The sequence below is a fragment of the Larimichthys crocea genome, chromosome III, assembly GCF_000972845.2.
Source record: "Larimichthys crocea isolate SSNF chromosome III, L_crocea_2.0, whole genome shotgun sequence".
NCBI classification, from domain to species: domain Eukaryota; kingdom Metazoa; phylum Chordata; class Actinopteri; family Sciaenidae; genus Larimichthys; species Larimichthys crocea.
In genome coordinates this window covers 31,518,273-31,539,497 of record NC_040013.1, presented here as the reverse complement: position 1 = coordinate 31,539,497, position 21,225 = coordinate 31,518,273, and the positions used below count along the sequence as shown (strand labels likewise).

General features: G+C 41.4%; 3 protein-coding genes across 5 annotated transcripts; 2 read left to right on the top strand and 1 right to left on the bottom strand.

The window, feature by feature from the left end:
• The first annotated feature begins 1,822 nt into the window (after positions 1–1,822).
• Positions 1,823–5,513, top strand: mpeg1.1 (macrophage expressed 1, tandem duplicate 1). Its single transcript, XM_019259929.2, has 2 exons — positions 1,823–2,325; positions 2,740–5,513. Exons 1-2 carry the CDS (start codon positions 1,876–1,878, stop codon positions 4,417–4,419), a joined length of 2,130 nt encoding a protein of 709 aa, XP_019115474.2. The 5' UTR covers positions 1,823–1,875; the 3' UTR covers positions 4,420–5,513.
• A 762-nt stretch (positions 5,514–6,275) lies between these two features.
• On the top strand, positions 6,276–9,558 carry prf1.5 (perforin 1.5). Of its 3 annotated transcripts, none has more exons than XM_010731250.3 (5): positions 6,276–6,709; positions 6,991–7,266; positions 7,396–7,667; positions 7,917–8,058; positions 8,172–9,557. In XM_010731250.3, the coding sequence occupies exons 2-5, from the start codon at positions 6,997–6,999 to the stop codon at positions 9,057–9,059; spliced, it is 1,572 nt and encodes a 523-aa protein (XP_010729552.3). In that variant the 5' UTR covers positions 6,276–6,709; positions 6,991–6,996; the 3' UTR covers positions 9,060–9,557. The 3 variants fall into 3 exon arrangements, with proteins under 3 accessions (XP_010729552.3, XP_010729553.3, XP_027129408.1); XM_010731251.3 differs by having other exon boundaries at positions 6,988–7,266; XM_027273607.1 differs by lacking the exon at positions 6,276–6,709 and adding an exon at positions 6,822–6,837 and having other exon boundaries at positions 6,988–7,266; positions 8,172–9,558.
• Positions 9,559–10,205: 647 nt separating this feature from the next.
• smarcad1a (SNF2 related chromatin remodeling ATPase with DExD box 1a) lies at positions 10,206–20,723 on the bottom strand. Its single transcript, XM_019259873.2, has 23 exons — positions 20,240–20,723; positions 19,701–19,839; positions 19,485–19,614; positions 19,301–19,370; positions 18,851–18,939; positions 18,332–18,433; positions 18,014–18,092; positions 17,242–17,900; positions 16,469–16,665; positions 16,260–16,350; positions 15,743–15,842; positions 15,582–15,641; positions 15,044–15,119; positions 14,764–14,899; positions 14,476–14,607; positions 14,033–14,128; positions 13,576–13,693; positions 13,371–13,486; positions 12,888–13,076; positions 12,656–12,774; positions 12,319–12,501; positions 11,983–12,092; positions 10,206–11,553 (listed from the first exon to the last, which is right to left on the bottom strand). The coding sequence occupies exons 1-23, from the start codon at positions 20,349–20,351 to the stop codon at positions 11,492–11,494; spliced, it is 3,165 nt and encodes a 1,054-aa protein (XP_019115418.2). The 5' UTR covers positions 20,352–20,723; the 3' UTR covers positions 10,206–11,491.
• Positions 20,724–21,225: the final 502 nt, after the last annotated feature.

Below are 21,225 nucleotides of genomic sequence, written 5' to 3'. Positions count from 1 at the left end.
GTCGTCATAGTGGTTGTTGTCCTGACAATGAGGAGAAGGAGGCTGGTTGGGTTTACGAGAGCAAGAGACTATGGAGAAATATATGGAGAGGAGAGAGGGAAGCAGAAGTTGAGGCTTAATAAAAAGACCCAGCTCTTGGTGCGGCAGTTTTTATCTTCAACATCCTTGGTGATTTATCACCTCAGAGATCACTTTTATGTATCATAGGGAATGGAAAAAGCTTATGTTTAAAAGCTCCTAGTTTGCATCAGTTGGACTTTGCATTAATTGTTATTCTTTTGAAATGTCTGAAACTAATGGTTAATTCATATTTTAACAACTGATATGTATAGTAAATGTAACAGTTAATCAAAACATTTATTGGTACACGTCTGATGGGAACAGCTAAAAGCTGTCCGCAGTGCTCCTCCACTTACCGTAGTGTGAAAATCTCACCAGAAAACTCTGTTTTTTGGGATTTACAATATTTAGACAATGTTACACTGAAGAAACAGCAATGTGTGTTTGACACAAAGCAAAAAGAAGTGATTTCCAAAGGCCACAGTGAACCAATACTGCCCCCATGAGGCCAAGATACACAATGCCATATAGCATGTAACAATTTGTATTCTATAAAACTTAATGTTTTGTTCAGGCTTTATAAATGTATGTCAATTTAACTCTTCTGTACTGCACTCAACTACCCATTAAAGCTATGTTAATCAATTGAATAGATCTATGTCTTCATGTGTATTTTGTATTTATGCTTCACAGGTTGAATCTGAAATCCATTGAAAAAACAATTAGAACTAGCAAAGTTAATAAAGCTGTAACATCGTTAAGTAGTAAAAAAAGTAATGTATTACTGCCTTATAAAGAGTGTGTAAATAGAAAATAGGCAGTGCAGGTAAATCAGAATTTACATTTGAGTCAGTTTAAAATATCTTTACTGGCAATGAAGTATAGTTCAGTCACTTGTATTTCTTTATGATCTGGTGTTGAAAACCTTGAACAACATTATCACCTGTGCTCCGATCTTGTGTTATCAAAGCCAGGGAGTTGAAAAGGGCAGTCAGATAAGAGTGAATAATATTGATTTATGCACCTTCACATATAAAGCCAAGATAAACAAAACAAAAAAAAAACATGCCCATACATGGCTCTTTTTGTGACTCATGCAGAAATTCACGGGACATTCCCAGTGACGTACACTCATGTGACAGTTATAATGCGTGAAAATACACTGACTTCCTTTTTTTCCCCCCACGTCTGATCTCAGTTCTCTTTAACAAGAGGAAGACACTGAACAATTATACACTTACCTGATAAGTAGATGTAGAACAGAGAATCAATCAACCAAAGCAGTATACCTCTAAGTTGGGTTTCCATTTCCTCTGTATCTCACCGATCTCCTTGTGTGCTCTTCAACTCTCTTTCTGTTTTACTTTTTCTGTTAGTTTCTGTTTTTTTCTCCCACCTACACCCTTACAGTCTGTTGATTCCATAAAAAGGCAGCTTAGGATATACCTGTTTAGAGAGATGTTTGGGTAACCTGTATACCCCAAGTCTGCATCGCATGCATTCATTTTTTTTATTTTTTTTTTTACTGTGTATTTTGTTTGGTAATTGTATGATTTCTTTTTGTATATGTATACTGCCCATGTGAAGTACTTTAGGACTATGAAAAAACTAGTCATAATGTTTTACTTACTTATGATACAAACAAACAAATAAAATACAGATTTGAAAGTAAAAGCAGAACCACATCCTGCCTAACCAGTTCCTCAACAATATTTCCCAGTTTATCATATGACTAACTGCACAAGAGAAGGAGGGACTTCACTTGGAGTTCACATTCAGTCATCTTTCAGATAAGCCCATTGAGATACAGCCACCATGAAGGTAACAATGATCTTCGTGGCTCTCTTTCTACTTCACGTCTGCTCTTCAGTCCCTGTCAGCCACCGCACAAATTGGCTCAGACAATGTCGTGCCTCCACCAACCTCTCCATCACAGCACTGGAGGTGCTGCCAGGCGGAGGCTGGGACAACCTTCGGAACATGGACCTGGGTCGAGTCATGAACCTCAGCTACTTCCAGTGCCAGACCACTGAGGACGGGCTCTACCTCATCCCAGATGAAGTGTTTGTCATCCCCCAAAAGGAGACAGGCATAGAGACAAACTCAGAGATAATCAGTTCCTGGCTGGAGCAGAAAAGCTCTACATCTCATACCATAAATTCAGACATATCCTTTTTCTCGATGCTGAATGGAAAATTTTCTACGGAGAACCAGAGGATGAAAACCCATCAAGTCAAAGACTCTTCAACTACAACCAGAGTGCAAGTAAGTTTTTATTATTTTTAGAATTTGGATGATAAACATGTTTAGTGCCTATAAATATTAAATTTATTTCTAAGACATTAAACAACATAGTTTTAAATGTGCCAGTGTGAGCCAGAAGTGCAATGTTGTATCTCTAGATGAATTATTAATCATGCATCATTATGTTATTATTATTATTATTGTTGTCTTGGTCATTATGACTATTTTCTAACTCTGTATAGCATGTGCTGTCGGACGGGTCGGGTTGGGGGGTCTTCTTTTTGTATTTTGTATTTTTATCTGTGTTTAAAAACAGTAAAATGTGTTTTAAAAAGAAAAAACACATAATAATCTGAAATAAGTATAACAAATGTATAAAAAACATACATCAGAAATAAACTATAACATATTGATTTCCTATCTGTTTCTTCAAAGGTTCGTAACTTCATCTACACAGTTAAGGCTTATCCGGACTTCACTCTGGACACACGGTTTGCTCAACAAGCCAAAGACATAGCTGATGCAATTGAAAACAACCAAACACGGCACGCAGACTATCTCTCGGAGAAGATGGTGTTGGACTATGGAACCCATGTCATCACTAGTGTCGATGCCGGGGCTACTTTGGTGCAAGAAGACTACCTCCGTTCTACATATGTGTCAGACAGTCAGTCGCAAAGTTCCTCTATCACAGCACAGGCAGGCTTAAACTTTTTTGACAAACTCAAGTTTGACATTAGCAGTACAAATACTCAACAGAGCTCATCACTTCAGACATATCAGTCCAATATTCAGTACTCTCTTATCCAAAGCCATGGTGGTGGCACACCTTTCTATCCTGGCATCACTCTGCAGAAGTGGCAGGAAAGTACCAGGAACAACCTTGTAGCTATTGATCGGTCAGGATTTCCCTTGCATTACTTTATAAATGCCAACACAATCCCTGATTTGCCACAGCCTACAATTAGCAAAGTGGCTCTTAGACTGAATCAGGCCATAGAAAGATACTACAAGGTCAACACACGACCTGGTTGTGTCGACATCAACTCCAAGAACTTTAACTTCCAAGCCAACATTGATGATTCATCCTGTGAGGGCCCCGCTACAAACCTCAGTTTTGGTGGTGTCTACCAAGTCTGTGTTCAGCTTAGCTCAGATGCAGGTCCACTGTGTGATGCCCTGGCCCAGAAAAACCCTGAGACAGGTGACTTCTCCTGTCGTCCGCCGTACTCCCCCACTTTACTGAGATCAGAAATTAGACAGCAAAGTTACACTACGTACGATTGCCATTACGAAACCTATGACTGTGGGTTATTTGGCCTTTTCCATTGCCATCGTCAAGTGTGTCAGCACAACTACCACGTTCGCTCTGCTCGCATCAATACCTATTGGTGCTCAGTAAATGACGGAGAGGCCCCAGACAACTCAGGGTATCTGTTTGGAGGCCTATATAGTCCTTCTCTCCTGAACCCCCTCACCAATGCCAAAAGCTGCCCCCAAAATTTCATTCCAATAAAGTTTCTCTCAGATGGCCAAATGATCTGCGTGAGTAAAGACTATGAAACTGCCACCAGATTCTCAGTACCATTCGGAGGTCTCTTCAGTTGTCAGTCAAGCAACCCACTGGCTAGGTCACAACGTCGCTGCCCTCCCAAGTTCAGTCAGCATCTTGCTGCAGTGAGTGACGGCTGTGAAATTCTTTACTGTGTCCAGTCAGGACTGTTCACAGGTGGGCAGCTGCTTCCAATCCATCTGCCTCCTTTCACTAAACCTCCACTTGTCAGCATGCAATCCACAAACACAGTTATGGTGATGACTGAGGGAGAAAAGAGCTGGGTCAGAGTGGGACAGACCAAGGCATGGAAACTAGCCAATCTAGAGGAAATTAGGGAAATTGTTCACAAACTTAACCCAGAAGCAGGTCAGATGTCTGGGGGAGAAAAGGCAGGGGTAGCCTTTGGGGTGATGGGTATGATAGCAGTGGTGGTCATAGTGGCCGTAGTCCTGCTAAAGAGAAGGAGGAGGCTGGGTGGGTTTATGAGAGCAAGAGGCTACGAAGAAATACGTGGAGAGCTTGAAGAAGGAGAGAGGGAAACGCAACAAGATGAGGCTTGATTAAAAAAAGACAGCTCAGAGACTTATCTCTCAAAGACAGGTTAATCTGGTTTGAGAGATTTTGGTTTCACTTCCTTAGTGATTTATCACCTCAGAAATAAATGTCACACATCTAAGAGAATGGAAGAAATTAGTTACCTAGTTTACGTCAGTTGGACTTAGCATTAATTGTTATTCTTTTGAAATGGTTAATTCATATTTTATGTAGCAGATAAACAATACATTTAGTGGTATACAAGGCATATTTTCACATCCTCTCATGGCACCCATCGTGGTCAACGTGCTTTGCTTTGCTCTCTCAACACTGTTTATTTGTTTGTTAGTTATGCTGTTAGTGTATATGTAATATATATTTGAATTTTTTAAATTTTACACTTATTTTTCTATAATCATTTGTGTATTTTGCATTCTTATTGTTGTTGTGTGTAAAGGGAGATGGCAAAATAAGAATTTCATTGCTGTACAGGCCATGTGTTTTTACTTGCACAATAAGACAATAAATCTCTTGAATCTTAAATCTACTGTAATTTGAAGATCTCTGCTAAGTTAGAAGACAAATTGTTCCAAACTGTGTTCTTAATTGTTGAATGGCGGCCAAAAAAAATCATCAAAGGTATGAACTCCCTCTCTGTATTGCACCGCTCTGCATGGGTGTGCGTGACAGACAAACAAAGTGACAGAGAGAGGGGAAGAGAACTATTGCGCACAATGTTCCTGTAAGTTATTAATAACCTACTTTTGATACTTGACAAGCCTGTTCACATTTGATCATTTTAGTGGCCTGAATTGGGTTGTGGGTAGAGCTCTGACTCCCTGCTCATCATCTCTCACGCTGTTCTGAGGCAAATTAGACACCCTTGCTTTAAGCAGTTGTTTAGCATGGGTAAACTCACTAGTTGGTGTGTTTGATTTCCAAAGGCCACAGTGAACTAACACTGCCCTCATGAGGCCAAAGAACACAATGTCATGTAGAATGTATACATTTAGATTTTCTCTAAAAACTTGTATGATTTGCTCGGGGGTTTATAAATGTATGTATTAAACTCTTCTGCACTGCACTCTACTCAATAAAGCTATGTGAACAATTTAATGGATCAATGTCTTCATGAATATGTTGTGTTTATGCTTCACACAGTGTCTCTATTAATGCAGATGTAGATGTAATGTAGAAGTATCCTCTAAGAACACCTCACCCAGTGGTCACTTAAAGTAATCTGCCATGTAACAAGTCTGTGTGATGTGTGCAAGTTTTTTTTTTTTTTTTATATATTACAAGCTTAACAAATGGAGTTAAACGTTTGAGCTAAATCTGAACATTTCATTTCATTTTTTTTTCATGACAGAAATGATATTCACACCACAGTCCTAAGATTAGGACAAAATGCAGAAGTTCACAGTGGAAGCAAACTAGTTAAGCGTGCATGTGTCTGTAAACGTGGCACAGGAGCACGTACTGGTTCTCTAAATAAAAGGGCAAATCAGGTTTCGAAAACAAATCTTCCTCTGTCTCATGTTGAATGTAACCTCTTGCACAGACTTTACTGAGAAAACCGCCTGCATTCCACCCACATCCATAAATAGACAATGGCAAAGCTGACCTCATGGTGTTGGTAAGGTTATCAGCACACAGACAGGCCTGCTTAGACATTGCACAGACAAAAACACACACACAGTCACTCCAGTAGTTCACACATGTACCGCACACTCGCATGCACGTACATACACATACATATGGCCATTTCCCGTAAAGACTGCTCATAACAACATGCATCATTCCTCTTGTGACTATACAAGTAACTCCCTCCCCCACCCATGCACGTGCACATACACGTACAGCTGTGAGTGGTTTGTAGAGCTGGGTCATGAACATGAAAATGAAAACAAATCCATTCATGCTGAGGAAATTGGAAAGGCCCGAGGGGAGAGGCAGAAGGGAAGAGGGATAGAGAGAGAGATACATAGCCCTGAAGCAGAGGAACTCCCTCCTTGGTCCTCCTTTTTTTTCATAAGGCGGAGGACAGACAAAAGAGCGCACCCAGCAGGCTTTCAGCACAGCTTGCCAGCAAAGCCAAAGCTCTCTCAACGGTCATTTCATTTCCAGCAGGATCAAGAGTTTAGTCAGTTTGCAGTGTATCATTTCCAGTGAGCTGTGCCGTCGCAAATAGAAGGAGGCACAGCAAATGTATCTTTCTTTGCCGTTAAAATCTGGAGAGGAATTTTAGTAGGCAAACGAAGCTGGAGCAGCCTACAGGATACAATCTGAAGGACGATAAATAAAATACAGTCCAAGGTAAGAATGCAAGTCATCTTGTGCGTGCACGTTTTTAGATTTGACACAACATCTGTGGCAGGATTACTCTAGTTTATAAAGCAGGGTGGATTAGAAGCTCATCTGTATTTACTGCAGTCTGCTAACTGGTAAACCTGTGGAAATTTGTTTCAACTATAATTTAAATGCATAAAAATGACACTCATTTCATGTTAGAAATAGTATTTCATAGCAAAGAAGTAACCATTAAAATACAGACTTTCCTGACTACCTTCTCACCCTTTGTGTATTGTTTTAAGCAGGTAACCATGCAAGCTGCAGGATACCAACAGAGCAACTTTGTCCTGTTTACACTGACTTCAGTGGTCATGTTGGAAGTCTGCAGGGTTCAGGGCTGTCGGACTGGCTCATGGTCAGAGTGTGAGAAAGCCCCTTTTGTCCCAGGCCACAACCTGGCAGGAGAGGGTTTTGATGTGGTTCGAATGCGTCGAACAGGGGCGTATGTCATCAACGTCAAAGGTCATACAGCTGACAACCACACCTGCACATTGTGTCCAAACCGCTTCCAACAAGGACAGGTGAAAACTGTAAAACTTGTTTTGCTTCATGTTTTTCCTTCCTTTGTATTCTGCCACAATTCCTTTGACTGTTTTCTTCCTCCACCTGCATCCCACTCTACATCCTGCCTTTTCTCTCCTCCTCCTCAGATTCAGAAGCTCCCTGCAGCAGTGCTCGACTGGCGTCCCTTCAGCCGCTGCAGTAAGCAGCTTTCCAGTGCCCTCCACCACTCTGTGGACTCCCTGCTGCGCAGCTCCAACTCCCTGGTTAACAACAACTGGGGACTGGGTCTAAGTTTAGAGAATATTGGCAATGGGGTGCTGGGAGGAAGCCGCTCAGACTTGGCAAAGTTTGCCCGTTCACAGCACAGCGTGGATAAGGCCACTTTTGCCATACATGAAATCAGCTGCACCTACTACAGGTAAGGATCATGGGATTGGTAAATTGTGTGTAATTTGCTAAAATAGCATTACTGGGATTAAAAAAGTACTAAAATCACCATAAGTATGATGAACATGTAAGAAAATCTGGTTTTGATACAGTTGGCTTTATCTATGGACATACTTGTGGCATATATTAATTGGTTAAAGGTGAACTTGACTCACATAAGAGTCAAGATCATATTGTCATTTGTTATGTTTAAACTCCACATGCCTCTTGTTTGTTTTAGCTACAGGCTGGCTGATCATCCCCAGCTGAGTGCAGAGTTCACGAAGCATTTGAAGAGACTCCCACAGACTTTTAATTCGAGCCAGGACAGAGCTCTATATAGGCGGCTGATAGACACCTATGGAACGCACTACATACATCAGGTCAGGTGGTTGATAAAGTACACATTGCCTGCCCTTCATACTGCAGTACTTGCCGCTGAGCCAAAATGTAGTTTTCAGCCTTCATTTCATTTTTTGTTCCTCATGTACTCTAGGTCCAGCTTGGTGGTAAGGTGAGGCGAATCACCGCCTTCAGGACCTGCCTGGCTACACTGAAGGGTTTTTCTGAGTCTGACGTCAAAAACTGCCTGAATGTTGAACTCAAAATGGCTCTTGGTTTCCTCCCTGGCAATGCATCCTTCTCCAACAAGTGTGGCAACCTCCTGAAGGGTAACATGAGCATGGGCTTCTACCAAGGCTTCATGACCCATAAGATCGAAATTATCGGAGGGGAGAGGTACTTTCCCGACATCGTCTACCAGCAGGACCCATCTGAAGCGTACCACAGCTGGATGAATAGCCTCCACAATAACCCTGATGTGGTCTCTTATGGGATCTTCCCTCTGCACCATCTGGTTGATGACCCACAGGTTAGTGCTAACCTGAAAAGCACTGTCACACAGTATATTAAAGAGAACCAGCTAAAGGAGGACCAGTTTGGTTTCAAGAACTGCTCCCCGACTCCAAACCTGGACCATAACTGCTGTCCCCTACGAGCTGGCAGAGGAACTCTCAGACTGGTGATCCACAGAGCTGCAGGTCTGAGGGCAGACACCTTCACAAAAACGGACGCCTACGTGAAGATCTTCTACAACGACATTTACGAGGAGACGGAGACGGTGATGGACGACAATGACCCAGTGTGGAATGTGACGTATGGATTTGGATCAGTGGAACTGGGTCAGCAGTTGAGGTTTGAAGTCTGGGATAGAGATGTGCTTTACAACGACGTAGCAGGTAGATGTGTCGTCTTCCCTGAGCGAGGAACTCACTCCCTAAGCTGTCAGCTGAACAAAGGCGTTCTCTACTTCACCTACACCGTCAAATGCGATGCTCATCTGACGGGCTTCAGGTGTGGTCGATACTCCCCCAATGCCGAGTAGATTATTAGATCACAATGTGTTAATGTTGTTTTAGCATTTTTCTCGACACATAATGTTGAACTTGCAATCATATATTTTATCTTGTTACTTTGTATTTTAGCTGTAAATATCTTTCAACATACCAAAAAAAAAAAAGAAAGTACCCCTTTTGTCACATACAATTTCATCATGTAAAAATTCTTAGATTCTTGCAAAGAAAAATAAATTGTATTATCTAATTATTATCTAACTAGTCTTTGTACGTTCATTGTACATACCAAAATAAAGTGATTTTGAATTGGGACATTTGTGTCACCTTGAGTTGTCAGATGTAATGACGTATGTTGATAATGCCCACGAGGGCAACAAACACCATTTCTGTATGTTGACCAATTTCTTTGATATACAGTAACCAAAGCAGTCAAGAACATCATTTCAGAAACGCTAAATATTAAAATATCTATGCCTCCATTCACATAAAGGAGCAAATTCAGAAAATCAGATTAAGTCCAATTCATTTTAATTTACTTCCAGTCCCTTGATTGAAATCTCATTAAACATAATTAAAATGATTTGTTTGTTTGATAATTTGTTTGTATTTCTTCACATTTTACATTATTTAGACATATTTTAATCACTTTAATAATCATGATCTGAGAGTAGATTTCATCCCAGTTTAGTGAAACCCCTTTCCAAACGTATACCAAAGATGTTGCGTTCAAAACGTCCAACTGTCGGCACAGTTAAATAGTTCATACATACATATTCCTACATGAGCAAAAGAAAATAAAAGGTAATTAAAATGTCCAGTGTGTAAGATTAAGGGTGATTTATTGGCAGAATGGGGAAGTAACACAATATTTATGGTTTTATCAGTGTATGTTTACCTGAAAATGAATGATTTTCATTACCTTAGAATTAGCCCTTTATATCTACAGGGACGTTTCCACAGTAGCCCAGAACGCACAGACTAAACACTGACTCACATTTTTTGTGAGTATTGCAGCCACTCTAATTTCATGTTCCATCTTTTGAAGAGAGGATAGTGTTCGGTCACAATCTGCAACTTCACACTAGATACCTCTAAATCCTACATACTGGACCTAAAGAGATCATTTTGTTATTGGCATCAACCCTTGTTGATAGCTATAGGCATGACCACAGAAATATCTTTCCAATTTTTATTATTAAGTTTAAACAGGAACCTTAGAAACATACAAATGACTTCATAAAAGCGTTTACAGTAACACTTGTACACTCACAACACATTGGCCACTTATACAGTACATGAATGCAGCAGCTACTTCCTCAAGTCATCTTCTCTGTGTCACTTGGCTTAAGATATTTAAGGGAGGAAGAGAAACCAATTCAAGCACCGTATTTATTAAAGACATTCTATTTTTATATTTTTGTTTTTCTAGTTTTACACACTAGAAAATCTGGAATATTTGTGTATTAAATGCACTGACTTACACCCACACAACCATGTATCTTCAGTCAAAAAAAAAGAGGGAGGGGCTCAGATCAGTCTGGCTTTGCTGAAAAACTGACTAGAAATATGAACATGAAAATCAACACATTACACTCACAGTGACAGGGAACACAATTTTACAGATACTTGGCTGACCTTTTGAAGCGACCTCAGCTGTCAAAAACGTTTGATCGGAAATGGTAGCAGAGGAAATCAACATGGATCGCGACATTGTCCTACCTGCTGTAAATGCTGCCGTGGATCACAGCAGCAAAAAAAAAAAAAAGTTTAGACAATAAACTACCATTTGTTTCAATAAGAACTGGCAAGATGCAACACTGTCTGGGAAAAAAAGATGGTAAAATAAATCTTCCATTCGCCATGCACCACCTCTTCAAGTATGTAAGCACAACTTGCCTTCTACAATTTGGAATATTTCATTCATCAAAGACTGCCAGTAAGCGCCACTTTCCAGATGAGCGTACGATACCCTAATCTGACAGTGAATAATATAACTCTGCGTGGATTATGTCAATTTACGATAACACTTTTGTTTAGACAAACATGTTTAATACTCCCAACACATGCTGCATTCCTGATGGTTTGGTCTGAACTATTAAACAAGACTTTCTTTCAAGTTTTTTTTATAGCGTGAGACCCTCGGTTTAATATGTGGAGTGCATAATATTTGAAAAGGCAAATAAACAAATTCATTTTGCCTCGATATACTGGTCTCGTAATCAAAGTAGGACAAAAAACTGTGTGCATGTAAAAATGTTTTAGGCACAGCTACCATGCCACACAGAAAGTCAGATCTCATCATTAGAACTTTTTTTTCATGGCAGCATACGGTTCTCAGTAGTTTTCCAGTAAAGACACAAAAGTGTGCGTGTTCAGCCAGAATACTCAAGTCTGCCCAGAATCACAGGAATGCCATCAAAAACATATTTGTACAGTCTCGTTAGTTTGATGCGTTTATGTATCACAGTCCCAGTGAAGCTTTGAGCAAAGATGCCATATCTTCAGGTATGGTCCCCTCACCACCTAAAGAACAAATGATGTTTTATTGATTTTTCATTTGTAAATAATTCAGAAGGTTAGTGTGAACTCAATTCAACTACTTAAAACACTTTCTGCCCCTAAGCTTTAGTTTTATTGCCTACAGTTCGACACCAGTGCTTGGACGTTTCGTTATTGCCATTTCTGCAGGATTTGGGGTGTAGCAGAGCAGTGCTGGAATCTGCTTGACCTCTTTCCTGACTGAGTCTTTATCATTGATTTGTTTGTCTTACAAAGTCTCTTATTTGAGGAGTAACTTTAAGTATGTGACTATTTGAGAATACCAGGAAAGAATGCACTGCTCTACTTTAAGCCTAGCTGACTAACGCTACCTAAATAAATGTTCACTGCTTTTTTTTTTTTGTGGTGACTATTTAAATGTTTTGTGTATATAAAATGAATGCATAGGCTTACCCTGCTCAGCAGCAGTCATGTCCTGCTCCAGTTTTAGTTTCTTCTGGCCCAGCTGCAGTATGCAGTCCTCTATGCTGTCCTTACTGATCAGCTTAACCACCTGTACGGTCCTGACACCAACAGCGAGGTACATTAGTCACTGCAGTAAATTGGTGCACTGAGCACAATTCTGTAGATGAACACTTGCTTACCTGAGGAGGTTTTGTAATTGCAATTAATAGTGTTTTATTCTGAGATTTTGTTCCATGCGTATAACAAAAATGCTTTCTGCCTAATTGCCACTCATCAGGTAAAACTCCTGTAAGATTAGAGTATTATTTACAGATGTCGTCTTACTTGGTCTGGCCCATACGGTGACATCTGTCCTCTGCCTGTTTGTCATTGTAGGGATTGCAGTCGATGTCATGCAGGATGACAACATTAGCTGAGGTGAGGTTGATGCCGAGGCCGCCGGCACGTGTTGACAACAGGAACACAAATATGTCAGGATCCGTGTTGAACTCGTCAATCAACACAATCCTGCAGGACAAACAAAAATCATTTTAGATATTGCATGTGACATTATGGTATGCTGATGATGCTGAATAGCAGAAATTACTTCAATTTTTATTCATTTAACAACCTACCTTTGCTAGAATAACTGATTGATTTAATAAAGCAATTCAATTCTGACCTGTCAGCTATGGGTGTGGATCCATCCAGTCTGACATAACGATGCTTAAGATGTTTCAGCAGCACTTCCACAATGTCCAGCATCATGGTAAACTGACTGAATAGTACCACTCTGTCACCCTGTAGGAATAAAGTTAAAAAAAAAAAAAGTTATGCTACACGACATACATCTGTGTAAAAAAACAAACATAACACACTTCTCCTGCATGTACAACATGCACATTTCTACTTACCTTGTTTTTAAGTGAGCCCAGGAGCTTTGTGAGGTGGTGGAATTTCCCAGAGTCGAGCAGGAGGTCGGTTTCTAGCTGGTAGGAGCTGATGGAGGAGTACTGCTGACACAGACGGTGGAGCTCAAAGTCTGACATCACTTCCATGTCCTCCTGGATCAGAGCGGCATCTGCATCGAAGTGAGTTGGCTCCTGTGGATGCAGAAATAGTCCCAAAATGTTACAGACATTAGAGTCAGAGAAAGAAAATTAATGTGGAATAACACTCAAATAAATGGTTGATTATTTCACCTATACATAAACACAGTATAGTGTAAACACAAAAATGCTATCTCCATCTCCAAAGTTGGCAGAAACACTGGCAGAACAGGTTCAGTGTAATTAAACTATCCAAACACCAAGATGGATCATTAGGATTTGAATCAGAACACTCACACACACATAGCAGAAAAGTCAAACAAGGGCTATTCACAGAGTGAAACTGACCTTGAGCATGAGTTTGCTCATGGCTTTGAGCTTTTCTGTGGTGTAGTACTGTCTATGAAGCAGTGGGTGGTTGGCCATCTTCCTGAGCTGCATCATCACGTTACACAACTCGCGCTCTGCAGAAAAAAGACAAGAAAGAAATGATTAAGGACACATTATTTATGTTATTATTCTGTTACAACAGGGAGCAGTAAATCAGGCTTACTCTCGCCATTGGTGGAACCCTTGAGTTTCTTAAAGAGGTTCTGGTAGAGGACCTGCTGCTTCTCACTCATTGAGCAAGACTCTACCTTATCTTCCTTGGCTGGCAGCTGCTTGAGGACCTGCGAAAGGAAAAAGACTATTAGTTATTCACAATGCTGACACAGGATTTGAACTGGAAGAACCATTATTTAGCAATGGATAGTGAAATTACAGAATACTGTCATAAGTGTGCTGATGTGGGGCCTAATTCTCTGATTACAATAGTAACAGTATAGTATAGCATTAGGGAACCAATCAAAACATTGCCTGTATCTTCACAGCAGTGTGTCAGAGCAAAGAAGTTAAAACTTTCACAGTGGGAGACTGGCATTATTTCTATGCCAGATTTCAGATTACAACACACACTTTACATGTTATTTATACGAGACAAAATGGGTAACTTTGCCTGAGCGACTCACCTCGCTCTTGACTCGACGGAGGATAAAAGGTTTCATGATGAGTTTGGCCTGAGAAATACGATCCCTCTCAAAGACGCTCTGCTCCTCATGGGATTTCTGACACATAACAAAGTTATGAAACACTCAGACTGGCCAAAAGGCCATTCAGTTCATCTGGGATTATTATATAAGACAGTTTTAAAAAAAAATACTTTCATGGGACTAAAGCACTCAATCAAACTGACGGTGTCTTCTCACAGCCTGCTATTTTATGAAGTACCTGGAATGCTATAATCTGTTTCAAATCCAAGTTTTCATGCCAGAATAAAATTGAATTGAAGAGGACAGGCCTGTATCTCGAAGCAACGTGCATACATGGGGTTATTTGGTGCCATCTGGCTTCAGATGGTGTAGCTACCATCTGTCCAAACAAACTGAGCTGACAGTCTAACACACACACTCACCATAGAAAACATTTTGGAGAGCTGCGTGGTGGAGCTGGAGAACATAGAGGGCATGATGAAGTTCAGGAGAGACATCAGCTCTAGGAGGTTGTTCTGTAAAGGGGTTCCTGTCAGCAACAAGCGGCGCTGTGCCTACAGAAAAAAAAGAGATATAAACATCCAAATCCGTTATGTTCAATACTTCTAGATGTGACGGATAGAAATATAATTAATCTGATGACAGAAATGACGGTAGCACAGAGTTTAGGGGATGGTGGTGGTAGAAAAAAAAAAAAAGTCTGAACTAACGTTAATAGCCATGAGGTGGCGGTAGCGCAGAGAGTTCATATTCTTCAGCATGTGACCTTCATCAAACACAGCATACTTCAGACGCAGTTTACGGAAAAGGCTACGGTCGCTGTCATTTCCTATGGCCAAGTTGTACCTGTAAAACGAGTCAAACAAAGGGCACTCATTCAACTTTGTGCTCAGGTGTGTCCTCGTAGGCACTGCTTCAGTCTCCCAGTAGCAACAGTAATAAATCTGTAAAATATGATGGAGGTGTGTGTGTGTGTGCGCGTTTGCTCACGTGGTCACAATGACGTTAAATTCAACATCGTTATTGAGGATGTCATGTCTGAGGTAGCGGCGGTCCTCTATAGATCCTGTATGGAAAACATGGACACACACTCTTTGTCTTTTGTCTCAAAATTGTGAGAAACTGTGAAAAGACCCTGAAAAAAAGGAGCATACAGACTGTCCTCTCATTTATTAAAAAAAAAAATATTCATGGTGTCATAGAGGGTTCCAACAATGAAATAAGTGCACACACCTGGCACATACCTGACATATAGACAAAATTATTACTTCTCAGTGATGAATACTTTCCCTAAAATGTACATAAACTGCACTGAGGTGTCTCAGGGTTTCAGAAGTGTAGCTTCTTATTGAGTTTTGCTTCAGGGCTGTTGCTGGTCTGAATTGTTCTGCACAAACACTACACTGAGCCCTAATCAGCTGTCTCTGTGCACACGTGACCACAGTGAACAGCTGAGGCTCCCAGATCAATTGCAGGGTTCACATAAGCAGACGGAGATTTCAACATGAAACACAAAGACGACTCTTACCATAATAGACTAGAACTTTGAGGCTTGGAGACCACACCTTCAGCTCTCTGACCCAGTTATCTGCAAGACGAAAAGGAAGAAATCAGTATGAATCATTAATAAGTGTATGATATGATGTATATAACATAAAGCAAAGTAGCGAGATTTGTGGAGATTGTTACCCAGTGTGGAGGACGGCACAGTGATGAGGTGAGGACCTTCGATTCCATTCTGGTATAGCTCGGACAAAAATGCTATAGCCTGGATGGTTTTCCCCAAACCCTGAGAGAGTGAAAGGGGAAGAGGGATACAGAGTCAGTCAGCTATCAACACAAATGCATAAAGAAAGAGCCAGGTGGAGCAACAGAAATATGTATTTGAACATCTGCATTTCGGATCATCAGTATAAACAACAAAAATCCTGACAGACTACAAAAATCAAAGTTCTCTCTTCTTTCACCGTCTCGGAGATGAAACAACAAACGTTGCCGCTTTTATTCAATTTCTTTCTTTCTTGCACATTCTAAATATTTATTCACCTGCAGGACGGCCACATATCCACACAAAACACTCTTTGATACCGACACGGTAACACTCATCGAGCGGTGACTTACATAAGCTATAAGTGCCTGCTGTCACGCTTGGCTTATTAAATCACACCACAGTCACATCACACAGGTCTCAGGCAGGTTGCCTTACCATTTCGTCAGCGAGGATACCGCTCAGATTGTGCTCGTGCAGAAGCAGCAGCCACTTCAGGCCAATCAGCTGATAGGGCTTTAGCTGGAACCTGAAAGACGACAAAGACGGAGACAAACCAGACTGAGAACGAGAACTGGATCACTTTTTTCAAGGTTAAAGTACCATTTTAACCATTAACACTGGGTGCGTCTGATCATTTTACTCACTGGCTGTTGAGTATGCGTGGTTGTTTCATGGCTCCTGTGCCCTTCTCCATCACCTCAGTGACCTGTTTGACCATTTTTGAGGAAATGGTCTCACACTTGGACATGAGCCCCAGGACAACCTTCCGCTCTTTGAGGACGACTCTGCAGCCCGACAGTAAGTCCTCAGACAGCCCATTGTCCTTGTGAAAGACTTCTTTCTGAAAAGGAAAGGACATGCTGTCAAACTATATGTCAAGTATCTAGACAGTTCTCATCGATCACTATTAATAATTCCTCCAATAACTCATTAGATGGTCTGACAGTGGTTAGGTCAATGATTTGGGTTTAAGCTCATCTTGAAGAATACCTTATAAAACCGAACAGTGTGCTAACAAAGATTTTAAATACGTGACTGCCCTGTTATTGCAACATAACATCCATCCATCATTATTATGAACCATCACAGTCAATATTTACTCTCTGCTGACAGACAGATGTTTGGGAAATGACAAAAACTAGACGTGTCAGGAGGTGAAGGGTTCTGCTATTCAATAGACCTTTAGAAATGTCTCCACACAGAAGACCTCACTGAAGTAAACACAGTGTGAATGAAACAGGTCACAAAGTCATTTTCCAGGTGTTCGGTAGGATGAATTCACACTATGACTGACTGGAGTTCTTTGTTTTTACAACTTTTCTCATTGATAACTTGTGCAAACTGTTTGATCTGACACGAAGGGAACACCTGTATGATGTCTATTTTATGAAACACACACACACACACGTTCTCTCACCAGGCTTTCCCAGCTATCATAGGGTCTCAGTTCCACAATCTTCTGGGCCTTTTTAACAGAGCACCAAGCGATCAGCGACAGCTCATCTATCGACGCATTCTGGAAGAACGTGATAATCTCCTTCTTCATTTCCGTCATGCCACCTTTAGAGTACAGCTCCTCGTCAGAGTCCTCAAACTCGCTGCTAACCGTGTCCTCTTCGTTGTCACTTTCCCCCTCGGAGCTGACGCGTTCATCTGAGGCGCGTGCCTTCCTCTTGCTCTCGGCGGCCTGCTTTTTAGCTATACTGGTCCCACTGGCAAACCTGGACAGCATCTGAGCAGTAGAGGTAGAGGAGGACGGCTTTGTGAAGGAAGAGGTAGTTGTTTTCTTGACAGAGGAGGATGAGGATACTGAATCTGAACTTTTTTTAAGCCATGTAGAGAGAGGATTTATCTTTTTGGAATCTTCACCATCTTCTGAGTCGGAGTCTTCACTGTCTTTTGAAGCATCTGATTCATCTACACTCTCCTCTGTCTCGCTACGAGCTCTCCTTTTTTTATTGTCTCTGTGATCTTTGTGGTGCTTTGACTCTCTGTGATCCCTGTTCGACTTGTCTTTGCTCTTCGATTTGCTGGATTTCTTTTCTTCCCTCTCAGGTGAGCTAAAGCTGGTATTATCTGACAGCAGGGAAAAAAAAACAGACAAACAAAATGACTTTGAATCAGAACATGAAGGCACATAAATGTACATGAAGTCAGTGAAAAGGTAAAATAGGCTGCTGTGTTCACACCTGGGTCTGAGAACATCTGTAAAACCTGCAGAGCGTCCTCGACATTCCAGTCGTGTTCGTGCAGCACCATCCGCAGCTCCTGTAACGAGACGGACCGTCACCAAGGGTGCCATTATAAAGTAAAGGAAAGCTGCTCCTGTAGTACCATTAAAGCAAGGAGAGCAATACTCTTTCCATCTTCTGGGCTTAGGTAACATCACAAATTCATCAGCTCAGTCACTCACAATGTCGTGTAGAGTGTATAGACACTTAGAATCAGTGTGGACTAAAGTGAAGAAGTGGAATATTATGTCATAGACAGGGACACAATGTTTTCACCTCCTTGTCCTGGTCAGGAAACTTTTTCTGCAGTCTTCTGACCATGGCTTCCTGCTTCTCCCAGCTTGGCTCTTTGCCTTCGTCATCTTCTTCATCAGAAACCTTTTGATTTAAAACACATACAGAGTGAAGCCTACTGAAATTTGCATTCAGCACTGAAGGGAGAGCCAAAAACGGTAACGAAGACAGTTTACATAATAATTATTAACACGTGATGAAAATGATGATCCTCATGCAAGAAGCTGGAGTTTGTCTGCTGTGCATCAGATTTATTTAAAGTTGTGTCTCTCAAAAGAACAAACAGCTTTTATGGCACAATGAGCAACAAACCGTCAGTACGGTCTTATACAGTGCAGTGAAGAGTGTAAAATGTACAGCGCATTAAAATGAGAGATGAAGCACGACAGTACAAACTCTTACAATTGCTTTAATTTTACTGTTAAATTAAAATATTTTAAAAAAATGTATTCTAACCAGAAGAACTGAATGTATTCATACATGAAGCATTAGTCATCTTACCACTGACGGCCTCCTCTTCTTGCTGGGTTGAGTCTCAGCACTGTCCTGAGAACTGCTGGACCCGTCCTGCTTTCTTTTCTTGCCTTTGCCTGAGGAAGACAAAAACAGCCAGTGTTTTCAAAAGTAGCCAGCTAGGCAGAGACAGTTTTTTTTTCCTGGCACAGCACTGCCTTTATACTGGAACATTTCGCACATATTTAGGAGTATTTCCTCCTTTTCTCCGCTCGTACACCAGGTTCAGTTATAACGTGTCGTATCAAGTTTTGAATTTGCTTCATGGCTCTGGGAATGAGCCAAATGTGGATGACTATCTGACAAACACAAAGCTTTTTCCTCCCCAAACTACAAACTAAGCTTTCGTTATGCTAAAAAAAAAAGTGTTTAAATCTTGTTCATGTGAAATCAAGCATGTATTTGTCATTATGTGTTCACGATGAAGAATTAACTCACCTTCTTTATCGCCAAACTTCAAAAGGCATGCGGCTACAGCACCATCCAACGTGCCCGTGCTCCCAATGACCTGAAAAACAGAACAAGGCGCTTTGTACTGGGAAAAGCAGGAGATTAATGGAACAATGGCCGAATTAGAGCCGGCTAATGTGTTCTGTGCTGAAGGGTCGAAACCTCGACTCACCTCCATCACGTCCGTCCTCGTCAGCTGAGGAAACATCTCCAACAGCCTGCTCGATTTCTTCTCCTGTTCATCGTCTTCCTCGTCCGTGTGATACGCTTCGCCGTTTGAGTTGGATTTCCCTTTGTGGTTCCTGTAAACGACGACGACGACAACAAGACTGTGAAGCGGCATGACGCGGCATGAACGAGAACACAGCGAACTGGTTGTCACGCTTACGTGGATTTCCTGGTTAGTGATATTTTGGTCTTTGTTTCGGAGAGGAGCTCGTCCTCCTCCAGGTCAATAGTCAGGACTTCTTCGAACACCACTCCTCTGGCGTGGGACTTTGGCGGGGCTTTGACGGGTTTCATTTTAGCTGGAGAGCAAAAAAACAAACAAAAAAAAACAAGTTAATAAGACACATTTGCACAGATTCATCCCCCTTCATGGCACATGTCATGCTCTGCTCATTGCCTCTCATGCGAAAGTCTTCATCCTGATACATAAACAACAAGAACAGAGATAATCATGTCTCCTAAATAATGCAATTAAATGTATATATTTACCTCTAAAGGCAGACATCATAGACGGTGGATGTGTTAGGGACACAGGCCGTAAACATCACATTACTCTCTTTTTGCTTTATTTCATTTCTCAGCAGACTCTGACACATGCCTCTCCATCCCCTCATCATTTCTAAACATATCTACACGTATCAAGGTGAAAGACGGACAGGTCTTTGCACTGTACGCCTGCTGTAACATCTGCAGGTTTACCTGGCTTGTTCTCCTTCTCAGACTCTGGACTTTTGGAGCCGCCATCCTGCTCTTTGTTTGTCGCTGTCGTCGCTGACTTCTTGTCAAAACGAAAACGCTCCAGGTTGAACATGTTTCTTCTTTCTATCTCTGTGTCGGTGTGTTCCCGTGCCTGACAGTGACAGCCCTTTGTCTCTTTGTAGTCAGCAGTATTTTAGCCCAATATGACAACCGAGCGAGCGAGCGAGCGAGCTAGCTGTCGTCGGATGTTAGCATGGCAGCCATGGCAGAGACAGCAGGGTTTGTTTGTTTTTTAAAGCTGTGTCACTGCTCCGCTTTTAACCGCAACAGTTTGAAACCGGTCGACGCTATTTTAGTATATCCAAAATAAAAAACCCGGTTGTTTAATCTGGGGCTTGAAGACGGTTGATGGAGGACGAGCACAGCCGGTTTCCCGCGAACTCCAGCGGCCCTGGAGGATGCTGTGCCGGCCGGCGTCGTTCATTGGTCAGAGGCGGGAGGTGGGCGGAAACTCACGGCTGAGGCAAGATGATGCACTGTGGTGTACTTCCGTTTTTGCTTAAAAATCTGTTTTTGTTTTTCAATTTACAGCGACACATTGATTTCTTGTATCCTCCAACACTGATGCCATTTACTGAGCGCTGTCTAATGTATACAATGTTATGGACTCACAGTGTTGCACTGCGTTAAATGGTGCATCCCATTACTGAGGAATAATACAAGGAGGGGAACTATCTTGACAGTCGGTCCAACATAGCTATGAAACCCATGATGTGGTGTGATGTAAGGGAGTACTTGAAGCCAAAAACAGTTGTAGGACTGAGTAATCCCTGATGTAATCCGATTACTTGTAGGTATGGCTCAACTACTGTGTTCCTGTGTTATAGCCGACCTGCAAGGAGCACAAAAAATGTAAGCCTTTGTTTCTATAAGGCTTCCATAGAGTGCAAACACATTGAATTATAAATTATATTATACTCTTTTAG